Source organism: Onychostoma macrolepis, chromosome 21 (genome assembly GCF_012432095.1).
Source record: "Onychostoma macrolepis isolate SWU-2019 chromosome 21, ASM1243209v1, whole genome shotgun sequence".
In the NCBI taxonomy this organism is placed as follows: Eukaryota; Metazoa; Chordata; class Actinopteri; order Cypriniformes; family Cyprinidae; genus Onychostoma; species Onychostoma macrolepis.
The window spans coordinates 15,849,134-15,865,189 of record NC_081175.1 but is presented as its reverse complement, the minus strand read 5'-3'; the positions used below and the strand labels follow the sequence as shown (position 1 = coordinate 15,865,189).

The window sequence follows — 16,056 nt, the reverse complement described above, 5'->3', positions numbered from 1 at the left end:
TTTTTATTTTTTTTAGCTTGAACAATAAACACAATTATAGGCCTGTTGTATGAAAAGAGCTGGGGTACGTTACACAACTTAGAGTTCAGCATAAATTATAACACTGCTATAATAAATAGAGTATAGAGTTTGAAGAATTTATGTTACATGTCATGAAGCATTTTTTTAAATCAATACAAAAAAAAACAATTATAGTGTCAACAACTATGGAAAAGCCAACAATATCATGAGTTTAATTATTGGAATTACTTTATTAAATGCACGGTGTATTGCCGTAAAATGGTTATCTGATTCTAGAAGCCTCGGGGTAAACGTGTAAAAGGCTGAGATAGATAGATATCTAAACTCCACACTGGGAGCAAGTACAGAATGGGCACACTAGCACACTAAAAGCCACGCCCACCGAGTCAGCGCTACGTGCTTTAAAGATGGCGGCATGTGTGAGTGTGGGATCTGATGTTTTTATTAGCCTCAAGTTTGTGATTTGAAGTTTTGTATTAAGGCAGACGCTAAACGTCAGGTTTCCGTAGATCGCTTAGTCTCGCGCTCTCCGTCGATCAGATGTCTGAAGGCAGATAGACGGGGATGTGATCGGTCACCGCGCTCGGAGAGGTAGAGTTGGTGGCCAGTTTGACATGCTAAAACTGACAGCTGTAATCAGCTAGCAAATGTGACCTGTGCTTCCAACACTACGCAGCCAGCAGGTGATAACCTGCTAGTCAGATCACAGCCTTAGCTGCTCTAGTCATAGGTTTAGAAAGTAAGATTAGGTGCTTTGCCATTGTTAGCAGGTGACCTGTCAGTCACTGAATGCTTCTGGTTCCATTAACTACATTAACACCTTACGACCCCATATATATAAATCAGTCTTGTGTGTTTAGTAGAGTTTACATTGCTTTTATTTTCTTTGCCAAGCTCGTGCAGCATTTTGAAGCCCGCTAAGCCATTTTAATGAATTGCTTGTGGTAACTTTAGTTGTTTTGACTGGTGGTTCTGTCTGTCTATCTGAACAGGACACGATTCAAGCCCTTAATGACTGAAAGTTTTCATGGTGTAATTCATTCTTTTGGTTTCTGGTCATTTTTCCAATATTATTTAGCGGTAGTAGAATGCTATCCCGAGCTTTAAGAAAATCCCTTTCCTATGGAAATCCACTAGTGGCGGGTTTCACTGGGAGCTATTGTAGTCGTCTGTGTTTTCATCAGACCGCCGTGTGTAAAGTTGCTTCGCAAGCTGAACGTGGCTTCAAACCGGCGAAGGTGGCTGTTGTGACTAAAACCACACGATATGAATTCGAGCAGCAGAGATATCGCTATGCGGGACTGTCGGAGGAGGATCTCAAACAGCTGGTAAGCAGATCCTTGTGAAGAGGTGAATACATCTGTTAATCTCTGCGCATTGATCAGATATAAGTTACCGGTTTATCTTGTTGTGCTTTTAAGGCGGGTGCTGTATTAAAATAGACGTAAAGTCTCTTAAGGTGATGTTAACCACAGACTTTTGACTTTATTTTTAGATTACTCATTTGTTATGCTCCATGGGAGTGGACAACCACTAAAGATTTATTTATTTTGGTACAATTTTGCTTGTTGCGTTTCTCAGAATGGTGGAAATTTATTTGCAGAATTATGGGTAATGTATTTCTCCCAAATTCCACTGATTTTTTTAAAATAAGAAGTTGAAATAATGCAGGCTGATGGCTTCAGTACCATCGGTTAACAACCTCTTAGCTCACAGTAGATCTGTCATTATAAGTTTGCAAGTTATCTTGAAAATTAATACCCATATGGAGAAAATGAATAGGAATTTTACTTTGTGAATCCTGACCATTGCATTCTATTCTGTGTGGTGTGATTATGTTTATAAATTGTGTACAAATTTCCATAATTGGGAAGAATTATGCTCTCTCTTGCTTCACCCCTCCCTCTATCTATGTTCATAAAAAATACTTATATCTGTATTTGGATGTCTATCATTTTATCTAATACTTTTGACTTCACTACTGTTTTACCATAATGACTGACTCTGTTTTATAGAAAAATGTATATTTCTCAATAAAAGAACAAAGTCAGTTAATATTTTACCTTCATTCTCTACTGGTGCTATTGTCAGTTCAATTCAGCAGCAAGCAAAATGGGCTGAAGTATTTAAAAGGCCACCAACAATGCCTGCAGTAAAATTGTACAGAGTCCAAATCCAACTAACACCCCATTATACACAATGTGTCAGTGTTTGTTTTTAAGAAGCAATGCACTGTTTATGGTATGTAATCTGTCTTCTACTTGTCATCACAGCTTGCCTTGAAAGGATCCAGTTACAATGGGCTTCTGGAGAGACACAATATACACACCTTCAATGTTGGACAGATTGTGGACAGCCTACAGTAAGATGATAATCAGAAATGGAAACTCTGACAGTATTTGTCTAACAATTTTCAAAACCATGCTTCTTTCATCTTTGTAGGAAAGAAGGGATTGAGGTGCGCATTGTCAAAAGAGGCGAGTATGATGAGGACACAGTACGATGGGCTGATGCCATCATCTCTGCTGGAGGTAAAACTCAGGATTTGCTTTTTATGTTTGATCGTTTTAACTGTACACCAGCTGACACATGAGAAATTTCATGTGCTGCTTTTCTCTTTTGTCAAATTCTAACAGCTTTGTTTATGTCATAGGTGATGGCACCATGCTACTAGTTGCCAGTAAAGTGTATGATAAGAATAAACCTGTATTGGGGGTCAATACAGACCCAGAAAGGTAATAAACTATCCTATAATGAGTTGACATTTCTTGTTTGTTTTATAAATATATAATGTAGCTGTGTTTTTGTAGGTCAGAGGGTCACCTGTGTTTACCTGTGCACTATACACATGCCTTTTCTGAGGCCTTACAGAAACTCAGGAAGGGTGAGTTCAGGTGGGTACCTCTTGTTTACTGTTGCTTACGGTCTGCAGTAATCCAATTTGCTGTGTAATTCAATTTGCAGTCAGTTGTTTTCTTCCACACCTCTTGCAGAAGCACTTAGCAAAAGTACTTTGCCCTCTTGTAAAGAAGTTCTAGTTCAAGTGAGCAATTCTTATTAAAAACAAGTTTGATATAGACTGTGTACCTCACTGGAAAGCTAATGTTACTGTTTCTTATGGGACAAGGATTGGTTTTCCTCTTGTGGGGAGGTGCTTGGCAGCTCAGAAAGCCAAATCCTCCATTAAGCCGCATTCAAGGCTAGGGACTTTTTTTGTGTTTGTGTCAAGACAGAAATTTGTCCACTAAAATTATAGTTGAATATAATTGAATTAAATCTATTAATTGTGATGATTAGTACATTGCATACAAATAAAATCCACCCCAACCAACTATATAAAATGATTAAATGTTTATGTTAATGTTCTATGATGTACCACTCTATGTCTTTCCTTTCTCTTTTAAAAAAAAAAAGTAACTATCTTCGCTAGGTGGCAGTGGCGTCAGCGCATCCGGATGTACTTGGAGGGCACCGGGATCAACCCGACTCCAGTGGACCTGCATGAGCTGCAGCTGAGCCTCGAGCAGCACAGCAAGGCGCACCGCATCACCACAGACACTCAGAGCAGTACGAATCATGTTGTATACATTGCAATCTCAATATAACACCACTCTCTGCTGCTCTTTTGAATCTCACAAATAATCTCGAAGAATTTCTAGGTCATGTTTCACAGCAAAAAAAAAGGAGAAAAGATTCATTTTATTACTGTATTACAATAATGAGAATGTTTGTTTTGTTTTTTTATAATTTTTTGATGGAAACATGCTAAATTGCATAAAATATAATAGAAATAAAAAATATTATAAAATATTATAATTAAATATTAAATATAAAAATATATATAATTAAATATGCTGTGCTTATTTTCATTACTGTATTAGTGTTGGTGGACATGGGCTTTTATTTTGTGGAAATTAAAATTAAATTAACAGACTGAAAAATGTATAAAAACTATATATATATATATATATATATATATATATATATATATATATATATATATATATATATATATATATATATATATATATATATATATATATATATATATATATATATATATATATATAGAGAGAGAGAGTGTATATATATATATATATATATATATATATATATATATATATATATATATATATATGTGTATATATATGTGTATGTATATGTGTGTGTGTGTGTGTGTGTGTGTATATAATCAGAATTATTATAGTTATATTGAATTTTCATTTTTATTTCTTTCATTTTTGGTGTTTTTTTTAAATATAAATCTACTGGCATTTTCATGTTTAGTGCACCTGCATCGTTTCATAATAGTTTTATAAAATAGCATGTATCAAAAGTTTTACAAATGTTAACTTATTTTACATTCTGGAGTCATTTTCCTGGTTAGGTTATTTGTTTATTTGTTAACAAGCACGTTTTCACTTCTGTTTAGTTTTATGTTAAAGGGATAGTTCACCTCAGAAATGAAAATTGTCATCATTTCTTCACCCTCATGTCATTCCAAACCAGTATAAGTTTCTTTCTTATGTTGAACACAAAAGAAGATATTTTAAAGAATTTTCAAAACCAAACAGATTTTGGTCCCTATTGACTTCAATAGTAGTGAAAGAAATACTATGGAAATCAATGGGGTCCATCAACTGTTTGATTACCAGCATTCTTCAAAATATCTTCTTTTATGTTCAACATAATTAGAAAGAAACTTATACAGATTTGAAATTACATGAGGGTGAGGAAATGATGACAAAATGTTCAATTTTGAGGTGAACTGTTCCTTTAAGGGCAGTAACACTGCACCCAGCTTTGATTACTTTGTAAGAACATTTTACTCTGAACATGTTTGAGTATTCTGTGTTCTACAGAAAGATAACAACGCTATCATATTTTTGTGACAGGTACGACACACGACAGTTCTGAAAGGCCTCACCTACTGCCTGTCCGAGGGCTCAATGAGATCTTCATCGGGGAGTCCCTGTCCTCCAGGTATATGCCCCTGCCCACCATTCTGTGACGTTGTTGAACCAGTCGCACCCCACGAACATTTCCTCAACCACTTGTCCTCCTTCACTCCATGCACCCCCCCCCATCTCCCCTTACTTGTGGATTTCTGTTTGCCACAGGTTGAAGTATAAATCCTTCAAACCCCATCTTACCCTCTCGCTTCATAGGGCTTCATACTACGAAATCTCCATCGATGACGGGCCGTGGGAGAAGCAGAAGAGCTCAGGGCTTAGCATTTGCACTGGAACTGGATCTAAAGCCTGGTGAGTCTGAGCGCTGTTTTACTCAAGTGGTCTTACAACACCTCATAAAAAAGTCAAGAGATTACCAAATCATTTTTGTTCCTTTGTCCAGGTCCTACAATATTAATAAGCTCGTCGAGCAGGCAGTGGAGGATGTCCTCAGAATAGGTTAGAAACACAAAAACAAAAGTTATATATGTTAAATATGTTCTGCATTACTTATGTTCTATGATAGAACAGTTTATAATCGTCAGCTGCTACAAACATGATCTTCATCTTTTCTGTATCTTAGGTAAATTAAAAACAGGTTTGGATGTTCCTCTAAATCGGGAGTTCATTGAGAGTGGTGAGTTAAAAAAAAAAAAAAAATTCTTCGTACAAGTATAAATAATAGGGTCATTTGTATTTTAAAATGATTTTTTTTTTTTTTTTACAATTCTGTTCATTTATACAATTCATATTCTGCAATTTAAATAACTGTTTCCTATATTTGTGTTGAGTGACTGAAATTTATCATTTGTATTTTAAAATGTCAATTTTTTCAATTATTTAAATTTTGATCTGCAATTTAAATAATTGGCTCCTATTTTATGTTCAGTGGCTGAAATATATCATTTGTATTTTAAAATGACTTTGTCATTGTTGTAATTCCGTTAAAATTTATAAAATGAATATTCAGCATTTTAAATAAGTGGTCTCTTACTATGTTTGTATTTTAAAATGACTTTTCATTGTTTTAATTCTGCACATTAAATAATCGGTCCCTATTTTGTGTTCAGTCACTGAAACATACAACGAGTCGCTGATCTTCAGCCCAGAGGAGGACAAACTTTTCTTCAGTATAAGAGAGCCGATAGTCAACAGAGTATTTTCCAGTAGCCAACAAAGAGGTTTTGCCAAAAAGTGAGTTTTATTTTCCATCTTCTCACAACTGTCTTGGTAAATGATTAGATAAGTAATAATGGTATAATATTAATCATGGTTTATAAAAACATGTTTAATCATAAATGCTGTTAGTTCCTAATATCAAATGCAGTAACTATTTCTCCATGATTTTGGCCAAAGGCTGCAAGCTGAAAACTGATGAAAATGCTGTGAAAACCGGCAGTGCTCATGCTCTTGTTGTTTTCGGTAGGGTTTGTGTCCGCTCGAGGTGTTGGGATGCCTGCATGGTGGTGGATGGTGGGACATCCTTCGAGTTTAATGATGGTGCCATTGCTACAATCAGCTTAAATGAGGAGGACCTGTTGCGAACTGTCATTCTTGATTAAATCCTTTGATACATCAAACTTTTTATTTATTGAGGACTGAATAATGGTCTTTAAAGCAGGTTCTTTAAGCACTGAGTTTTAAGGGATGACAAGGTTTGCAGATGAAATGTTCATTTATACTCATATAAATGATATATATATATCAGGATTTCACACTGCTGTAGTCTGTACTTATTTAAATGACCCTCTTGGTTGCAGCCTTCAGAAGTAACATTAAAACACTTTCTCCCAGATATACCAGCATTATATGGTCACATCTGTTTGGTGTATAATGTTCTAGAAATGGGTTTCAGATTCATGTTTAAGCACATGTAGTACTCAAACTTTTTTTGAATACCGTTGTGCCAAACATGCACAGAAGTATTTTGTAAATGTAGAGATCAAACATTTCTGAAACTGCAACCTGACAAATACTTGATATTTTAGAAGTACACAATAGGGCAAAAGTTTGGATGCAAGCACTGGTTTAAAACATGCCATACATTTGGAAAAGCATTTTCAGGATCCTTGGTGCTTTAAAATATCTGCATTCTTTTTTGTAACGTTTAAATTTATTTGGAGAGTAGCATTTTGTGACAAACATCACAATGTAATGTACAGAAAATGAAAAATTCACATGGGGATGACTTTAAATAAAACGCAATACATTTATTTACAGTTCAGCCAACGTAAACAATTCATTAAAATACATGTATAGTGACAACCGAAGTTGTACAAAATTCAAGTTTTCCAATATTAAAACTGGACAGAAAAGTGGAAGAGATTCACATTAGTTTCTTTGCACTAAAAGCACCAGGTTTAATGCTTCTGTATGGCAAAATGATTTGGGAACAGTATAAAATAAGTACAAAACCATTGTCTTATTACTAAACTTTGATAATCCTATAATAAACCTGGAAATGTACTTGATCATGGCAGGAAAACATCTTGAGTGACAAACAGAACCTAGCATTATTATTCTAGATTTCACCTGAAGTAACAACCATTCAGTTAAACTCACCATTTTCAAAATTAGCTATTGGTACGAAATATTTAAAGTTAAAATATACCACTAACCAGCCTGTCCACTCTTCATCTCTTATTTTGTGACCTTTGCGGCAACGTAACAAGAACACCACTCAATTCAAGATTGTCAGGACCTCAACACAATTGTCATCTTCACAAAATTGAAACTTTTACAATATAAAACGAGGACTTACCAGTGATGTTTAAGACATTTTTAAAATCACAAATAACTCAAATTGGGCACAACTGACTCTTATAAAAGCTATTTTACAATTTGGTTTACCCTTGTAATCATCTTGAATTAAAAACATCAATGTTTGTACACAAGACGGCAGTGCATTCCCCAAAGTGTGCGATCCTTTCTTGATGCCGAGGTGGGACGTGCCACAGTGGAGAAAGGCTGTGTGTTGATCTGTATGTGCGGTAGACCTTTACAAAGAATGGGCAGGTAGCTGTCCTGTATGAGCCCGAAGACCTCCAGGGTCTGCAAATTGAGAAACTTTTCAAAGTCACTGTAGAGAAAAAGAGAAAGAATATTTAGGGTTTGTAAGCAGACACTAAATACAGACCAAAAGTGTTCACGTTTGTCTTTTCTTTCTGAATTCAACCACTCTCTTACATGAGTGAAGCTGGGTGGATCTGATAACAGCGGCTCAGTGCCAGATGTCTCAAGGAGGAAAGTTGCTGCAGGACTGGGAAACTGTCTGTTGTCACAAGCACGCTATCACTGGAATGATAAAAACACATGACTAAATGTGAACCTCCTGCTGTTTGCTATTAGGCATCTGACCTACAACTTCCTCAGTTTGGAACTTACCTCAAATCTAGATTTGTGAGGTTTGGACATCTATTTACTATAGCTTTCACATCTGAAAAGAATAAATTGTTGGTGCATGAAATGGTTACAAATGCATTTACATAAATCTGAACTCCTTGCTTTCCTTACCTTCCATGGTGAGGTTTTGTCTGTAACCACTTATGTTCAGTTGAGTGATGCTGGAGGGAATGTCATTAGCAATAGCTTGAACATGGAGATTATTGAAGTCACACCATGACACATTCATTTCTTCAATTCTGGGGAAAGAAAGAAAATTATGGGCTTTAAAAGATGGCATAATATGACTCATATAATTCATATAAAGACAGCAAAAACAACTTGTTCTGACATTTCTGAAGATGAATACATTATCATCAAGCATAATAATTAAGAAACGAGTTGTCTTTGGATGTACACCAACATTTAAAAGCTGGTAAGATTGTGTTTTTGAAAGTCTTGAATACCTATCAAGGCTGCGCTTATTTGATCAAATGCAGCAAAAAATGAAAGAAAAACAGTAAAACTGAAATTTTATTACAATTAAAAAGAACTGAATTATACTTGAACATTTTATAAAGTAATTTATTCTTATAATGGCAAATCTGAATTTTCAGCAGCCTTCAGTGTCACATGATCCTTCAGAAATCATTCTAATATGCTGATTTGGTGATCAAGAAACATTGCTTATCATTGTTGTAAACACTCACCGTTGCGTATTTCTGTGGAAACATTTTTCTCAAGACCACAATTATTATTACTTTTTTGGTATACAAAGTTTCTTACCGAGTGCAAGATTTTAGCATCTCAGCCAGAGATTCAGGAGAGAAGCCAGAACAGCCACACAAATTCAGTCGGACAATTTCAGTATTTTGATCCAGAGAACTGCAAGAGAGCAAAACACAGGTTAAGGTCTTCATATTTTCATATTTAAATTTGCAAAAAAGATATACAATTAAATTTGCAGCTTTACATTCTGAAGGAGTCTGATTGTTACCAGTGGCTAATGACAATAAAAATATAAATATAAATATATATATATATATATATATACATACACACACATACATACACACATTTCTATATAAAGTGTGTCATTTCTACATAAAATACATAAATCGAAACATGACAGCTTGGAAGACAATCTGGTAAGATCTACTTGTTAGATTGACAGAGCACAGGAAAATTGGCAACAGCAAGAATAGTTTTCTTCATATCTTTGAACAAAAAAACAAAATGCTGTTTGATTCGTTGTTAATAAAACCCCTTTTGGATTGGTCAATGTGTGCCACTTAATTAAAAAAAAAAAAAATCTAGTTATGTTGTAGTGTGAAATCTGTTTTTGACAATCACTTACTGAATAATGCTATCAGAGAGCACCAATCCTTCGAGACTAAGATTCTGTAGATGTTTGCAGCGAGACAGGACGTCTTCAAGAACAGACATCTCCACTGTGCAGTTTGATAAATCCAGATGCTGGATACGAAGTTTCCTGTAATTCAAAATGCACTACATTTACAAAAGAAAGACCGTAACAACAGCAGCACTTACACAATATGACTTTACTGTGGCACTGTGAAAACACAAATTACTCACTGTGCACTTTTAAAACTGGGTTGACTGATGCAGGTGTGTGGACAGCGCAACCTCAAGGTTCCAGCTGAGAGGATCTGCCCAAGCTCTGCATCTAACTGAGCCTTTCCCACCAGGTCCACACTTTGCCACAGAGACTCATCAAACCTGCAAATGCAGAGTTTTGCCCTTTATTATTTCCATCGCAGGTGATCAGTGGTCTTCCAAACTCCAACTTTGTAATAGTGTATGAAGAGCTCACCCTAAACGATGCCAGCGCTTGCAGACCCGTGACGTCCGGAGGAGATCTTGCAGTGAGAGATGAGACAGGATTCCCAGCAACAGCTCATCAGGCAGACTGTCCCAACACAAGCCAGCTGAGGGAGGAACAAGTTAACAAATTAGGCTCTATTCTGCCCATACAAGTCCATGTACATCTCATAAGTAATTACAATAATAAAATTCAACTTAATTTTGTGAAGAAACAGTAAGTGGACCCCAAAATGGGAGTTTACAAGGTATTGCTAAGTTGTTTGTTCATGCAACTATGTGCCATTTACCTTTACAGCTCTATTATTTTTATTAAAATATTAATAGAAAAAGGTAAAAGAAAACGTGTTTTAAAAATGTGTGTATTTTGTTACACACTATTTGATACATTAGGCTTTTATGGCTCATGTAGTATAATAGAGTTAAAATATGGATCTCAGACTTGAATTATATTCAGAGGCTCTAAATAAACTAAATTTATGTAATTTGGTGCTAAAAAAGTAAGTCGGTTATGTAAAACAATGAGATTTTTCAACAGACTATTAACATAAATATAGTGTGACAACATTTATATCATCCAATAATGTGTCTTAGTAAGATATTTAAACACTTGGTTTATGACAAAAGCTCTGTAGTTTTTATTGTGGAGGCAAAACATAAATGCAAAACAACATAAGTGAGAGATGTAGAAATAAACAGTCCCCAAAAGCCTGATGTATCATATTGTCTTTTTAAAAATGATATTTCTGAATAATTATGTGCGGATAAGAAAAGCATGCATCAAAAAAAAAAAAAAACACAGTAGGCTTTATATGGTTCAACTTCTCAGTCACAAACCTGATGATTCTCTTCTTTTCCTGGGACGTCTGGCAAGAACAAATGTGTTTTCCTCATTTTCTTTCCCTTTAGCAGAAGTCAGGATCTTTTTGTGCGGGGGTGACCACTGCTGGATGAGCTCGTTTGGTGTGTTTTCTGTGTCTAGACCCCCACTGCAGGAGGGCCGCCTTTTCCATTTACTCTTCTGAGGCCTGCACAGGGATCCCTCCAAATTCTCACTCAGTTCTTTAAACGGTCTAACGTTACATAAAAACAAGGAAAACATTTAGACACCAGCAATACCACCATTTTGTGTTGTTATAAGGATATATAAAGGTATAACAGCAGAAACTAACGACTGCGATCTCCCAAACCGAAGGATAAACAGTCCTCATTACGTAAGTTCAACATACAACAGTTTTAAAGAGAAATAACATAACTTCTCACAACACAATATGCAATGGCTAATAACACATCAACGCAATTATAAGGGTTTTTGATAGCTTGTATAGTGTAAACTGCGAGCTCACTTCACAAGTTCTGTGATGCCCGCCATTTGTCGCGAGTTATGTCTACACCAAAAATAGCCTCTATAATAACGTGTATTTTCGAAAATCAAAACGATATATTAACCAATGAATCCATTCAAAAGATTTAAAGAACTTGCAAAATTTAGATTTGCTTACATAAATAAACGATTAGAGAAAAAAACGTCCTCGCGCTTCACAACACGATAGCGCGCGCCAACAGCCACATTCGACTAAACGCATTTTTAAAAATTTGTGCTGCAGATCTTTGCACAACCGATCTAAAGTCATGTTTTAACAAAAAAAGTTTATTATTGTGTACAGTGTTTTTTTGTTTTTGTTTTTTAAACACACCAACAAGTTATAAAACTTACTAAACACACCAAAGTGGAGGGAGAATCCAAATGTAGTAATGTTAACTTACACAAAAACACACTTACGTAACAAAATTTAAAGAAAATATGTGCAATGTAAAATACAAATAATACTTACCTTTCGTTCGACATCCTGACTTTGCTACGTTATTAGAATTATTCACTTCTGCAAACTTTCCAACGCAGCAAGGCTTCTCCTGTGCAGCTCGCAGGCTGGCGGCGCATTTAAACCTGCCTCTGGACCGCTGTCCTGCCGCGATGCCATTGGCTACAATGCAGGTCGCCGGTAGTGACGTATTCCTGACAGAGCGTGATGGAGGGGTATCGACTTACCGCCCTCTACTGTGGAGGACACCATACCATACGACTCTACACATCCAAACTTGGAGACATTCATGACAAGACAGGCAAAAATTAAATTATTTTCATCACAAACGTAAAATTCAAAAAAGATTATAATTTTAAGAAAATGTAAACCATGCAATCCATGCAAGCTTAAACAAAAGCTTTTCTACAAAAGCTATTTGTAGTCCAAATCTGGAAGAGAATTAGCATTTGTCAAGAAATGCATTTCCTCTGGCATTTTATTTATTTATTTTGGGCAATTTATGAGTAAAATAATGGTTTACATTACTTTGAAAGACATTCATATTTTACAACAGATAAAATACAATCATGCCTCAAACATGATTGTCTTTTTTATGTAGGGTGCTAAGAAGTGGGTAACTAAATTGCCAAAATGATAGTCCTTATATACTAACTTGTTACCAACTTAGAGAAATAGAGATGTGTAAATGTATTATCCATGCAGTTTACCACAGTAGTGTAATCCTTATACAGGTGCTGGTCATATAATTAGAATATCATCAAAAAGTTGACTTATTTCACTAATTCCATTCAAAAAGTGAAACTTGTATATTATATTCATTCATTACACACAGACTGATATATTTCAAATGTTTATTTCTTTTAATTTTGATGATTATAACTGACAACTAAGGAAAATCCCAAATTCAGTATCTCAGAAAATTAGAATATTACTTAAGACCAATACAAAGAAAGGATTTTTAGAAATCTTGGCCAACTGAAAAGTATGAACATGAAAAGTATGAGCATGTACAGCACTCAATACTTAGTTGGGGCTCCTTTTGCCTGAATTACTGCAGCAATGCGGCGTGGCATGGAGTCGATCAGTCTGTGGCACTGCTCAGGTGTTATGAGAGCCCAGGTTGCTCTGATAGTGGCCTTCAGCTCTTCTGCATTGTTGGGTCTGGCATATCGCATCTTCCTCTTCACAATACCCCATAGATTTTCTATGGGGTTAAGGTCAGGCGAGTTTGCTGGCCAATTAAGAACAGGGATACCATGGTCCTTAAAGCAGATACTGGTTGCTTTGGCACGGTGTGCAGGTGCCAAGTCCTGTTGGAAAATGAAATCTGCATCTCCATAAAGTTGGTCAGCAGCAGGAAGCATGAAGTGCTCTAAAACTTCCTGGTATACGGCTGCGTTGACCTTGGACCTCAGAAAACACAGTGGACCAACACCAGCAGATGACATGGCACCCCAAACCATCACTGACTGTGGAAACTTTACACTGGACCTCAAGCAACGTGGATTGTGTGCCTCTCCTCTCTGCCTCCAGACTCTGGGAACCTGATTTCCAAAGGAAATGCAAAATTTACTTTCATCAGAAAACATAACTTTGGACCACTCAGCAGCAGTCCAGTCCTTTTTGTCTTTAGCCCAGGCGAGACGCTTCTGACGCTGTCTGTTCAAGAGTGGCTTGACACAAGGAAGGCGACAGCTGAAACCCATGTCTTGCATACATCTGTGCGTAGTGGAAGCACTGACTCCAGCTGCAGTCCACTCTTTGTGAATCTCCCCCACATTTTTGAATGGGTTTTGTTTCACAATCCTCTCCAGGGTGCGGTTATCCCTATTGCTTGTACACTTTTTTCTACCACATATTTTCCTTCCCTTCGCCTCTCTATTAATGTGCTTGGACACAGAGCTCTGTGAACAGCCAGCCTCTTTTGCAATGACCTTTTGTGTCTTGCCCTCCTTGTGCAACGTGTCAACGGTCATCTTTTGGACAATTGTCAAGTCAGCAGTCTTCCCCATGATTGTGTAGCCTACAGAACTAGACTGAGAGACCATTTAAAGGCCTTTGCAGGTGTTTTGAGTTAATTAGCTGATTAGAGTGTGGCACCAGGTGTCTTCAATATTGAACCTTTTCACAATATTCTAATTTTCCTTAGTTGTCAGTTATAATCATTAAAATTAAAAGAAATAAACATTTGAAATATATCAGTCTGTGTGTAATGAATGAATATAATATACAAGTTTCACTTTTTGAATGGAATTAGTGAAATCAATCAACTTTTTGATGATATTCTAATTATATGACCAGCACCTGTAGTTTGTGGCCTAGAAACCTGTGGCTTTGCAAGTTTTCATGTGACATCTGCAAAGGCTTTGTTCTACTGCACCAGACCATCCCCCAAGATAAAGCTGAAATGCCGTGGACATGTACATGAGCAAGTGAGGCTGAGTCCACACATCTGCACCAACAGCAGAACCAGTAACGTGACCTAAAAGAAGAATTTGAAAGAAATTACAGTTCATAGACGCAGACAATTCTCTGTCTGTTTCCTAAAAAAAAATGTAACAAAAAATAACCAACTCTGTATGCATGGTCATAGAGACACTACAAAATGATTATATGAATATAACAATGTCCTTAAGAGTGTGACTGAGATTTTGTTAATCTAATCTCAGGTGGTGATATACTTTAAAAACCTTGATTGCATTATTTTAAGATCTTAGAATTATGATAATGCCAAGAATGTTCTATTGGTCTTTCGGTGTTTGATATGCATGGAAGCGCATTCCCTCTCCTTCCCTGTTGTCCTTCCTATTTTCCTTTTTGTAGGGTACAAATTATGATTTGAGCTGCTTTGGTGTAAATATTTGGTCCAAAGAAACATACCTTTGACTCTTCTTAATTTGCCATATATAACATAAACGTAAGAATGATGGTTATTATGTTACTTTTAAACAAAATTATATATTAAAATTAGAAATAATTGTTTATAAATACTATAATCAATCCAATAACAAAAAGCAGCGAAAACAGTGGTAATTTCAAATGAATGAAGTCTCAGAAATATCAAACTTACACTTTTTATTAGGTCCTGTATGTTTTTGTTTTCTTTTCAAAGACAATACTAATGCAGACAAATGGACAAGAATGTGTAATGTGACGGTTAGATAAATAAATAATATGGCATCCAGTCGAATTTGCATATTTAAGTCCTTGAGTTTATCAATACACATCAACGAGTTGGCACTACAGTCGAGCAAATCTATAGCATAGTTTAATACATTTTTCTTTTCTTTTTTTAAACTGACTTTTAAGATGTGATTCTTGTTTACAATCTGATAACGTTATGTGACGCACACACTAACGTTAGCCTACTCAAAGACAGAAAGGTAGATTAATTTACCTGACAGAAAAAGAGCGATCAATTATGAAGCAACATACGATACCATTTATTCAGTAACGCCAGATTTTAGTGGCAATTTAGTTTTAAATTAAAATACGTGTTTTAATTCTAGTTTTCGCTCTGCGTTTTCAGGTACAAACGGCCAAAGAAAACGACGCAAATTTGGATAACGAAGATTCAGTTATCATTACCGATGCTAACACATTAACAACTCTCAGAGTAAATATGGTACATTAAATCGTCTAAAGAAACATCAGGATGATAAATGCAATCACTGTGAATACTTACAACATTTGTTTTGCTCAGAAAAGCCGTCTCTGGTAACGTTACTATAACTTCTTTAAATTCGCGTTGAATGTGTAAACTCTACTGTGTGAGCCGCTCTAGCGCGAGACTGCCAGTGCAATGCTGCCATCCAGCGGCGGACCTGCGTACTGCAGGCTTTTTGCACTAGACACAGTACAAAACATCAAGGGCCCTATTTTAACGACCTCTAAGCGCATGGTCTAAAACGCACGGCGCAGATGAACTTAGGGCGTTTCCGAATCCACTTTTGCTAGTATAACGACGGGAAAAACACTCCCGGCGCGTGGTCTAAAAGGGTTGTCCCTATTCTCTTAATGAGTAATGGGTGTGT

General features: G+C 36.1%; 2 protein-coding genes across 7 annotated transcripts; one reads left to right on the top strand and one right to left on the bottom strand.

Moving 5' to 3' along the window:
- The first annotated feature begins 358 nt into the window (after nucleotides 1-358).
- Nucleotides 359-6,688, top strand: nadk2 (NAD kinase 2, mitochondrial). Of its 5 annotated transcripts, none has more exons than XM_058758102.1 (13): nucleotides 359-440; nucleotides 1,206-1,349; nucleotides 2,295-2,383; nucleotides 2,464-2,552; nucleotides 2,675-2,756; nucleotides 2,832-2,915; nucleotides 3,452-3,588; nucleotides 4,917-5,004; nucleotides 5,142-5,285; nucleotides 5,377-5,432; nucleotides 5,557-5,610; nucleotides 6,044-6,167; nucleotides 6,400-6,688. In XM_058758102.1, exons 1-13 carry the CDS (start codon nucleotides 429-431, stop codon nucleotides 6,533-6,535), a joined length of 1,239 nt encoding a protein of 412 aa, XP_058614085.1. In that variant the 5' UTR covers nucleotides 359-428; the 3' UTR covers nucleotides 6,536-6,688. The 5 variants fall into 5 exon arrangements, with proteins under 5 accessions (XP_058614085.1, XP_058614082.1, XP_058614081.1 ...); XM_058758099.1 differs by having other exon boundaries at nucleotides 387-612; nucleotides 1,100-1,349; XM_058758100.1 differs by having other exon boundaries at nucleotides 415-440; nucleotides 1,100-1,349.
- Nucleotides 6,689-6,831: 143 nt separating this feature from the next.
- Nucleotides 6,832-15,825, bottom strand: skp2 (S-phase kinase-associated protein 2, E3 ubiquitin protein ligase). Of its 2 annotated transcripts, none has more exons than XM_058758104.1 (12): nucleotides 15,708-15,825; nucleotides 14,447-14,504; nucleotides 12,032-12,295; nucleotides 11,034-11,269; nucleotides 10,189-10,303; nucleotides 9,951-10,094; nucleotides 9,712-9,846; nucleotides 9,141-9,239; nucleotides 8,487-8,614; nucleotides 8,358-8,409; nucleotides 8,160-8,267; nucleotides 6,832-8,052 (listed from the first exon to the last, which is right to left on the bottom strand). In XM_058758104.1, exons 3-12 carry the CDS (start codon nucleotides 12,043-12,045, stop codon nucleotides 7,851-7,853), a joined length of 1,233 nt encoding a protein of 410 aa, XP_058614087.1. In that variant the 5' UTR covers nucleotides 12,046-12,295; nucleotides 14,447-14,504; nucleotides 15,708-15,825; the 3' UTR covers nucleotides 6,832-7,850. The 2 variants fall into 2 exon arrangements, with proteins under 2 accessions (XP_058614087.1, XP_058614086.1); XM_058758103.1 differs by having other exon boundaries at nucleotides 12,032-12,282.
- Nucleotides 15,826-16,056: the final 231 nt, after the last annotated feature.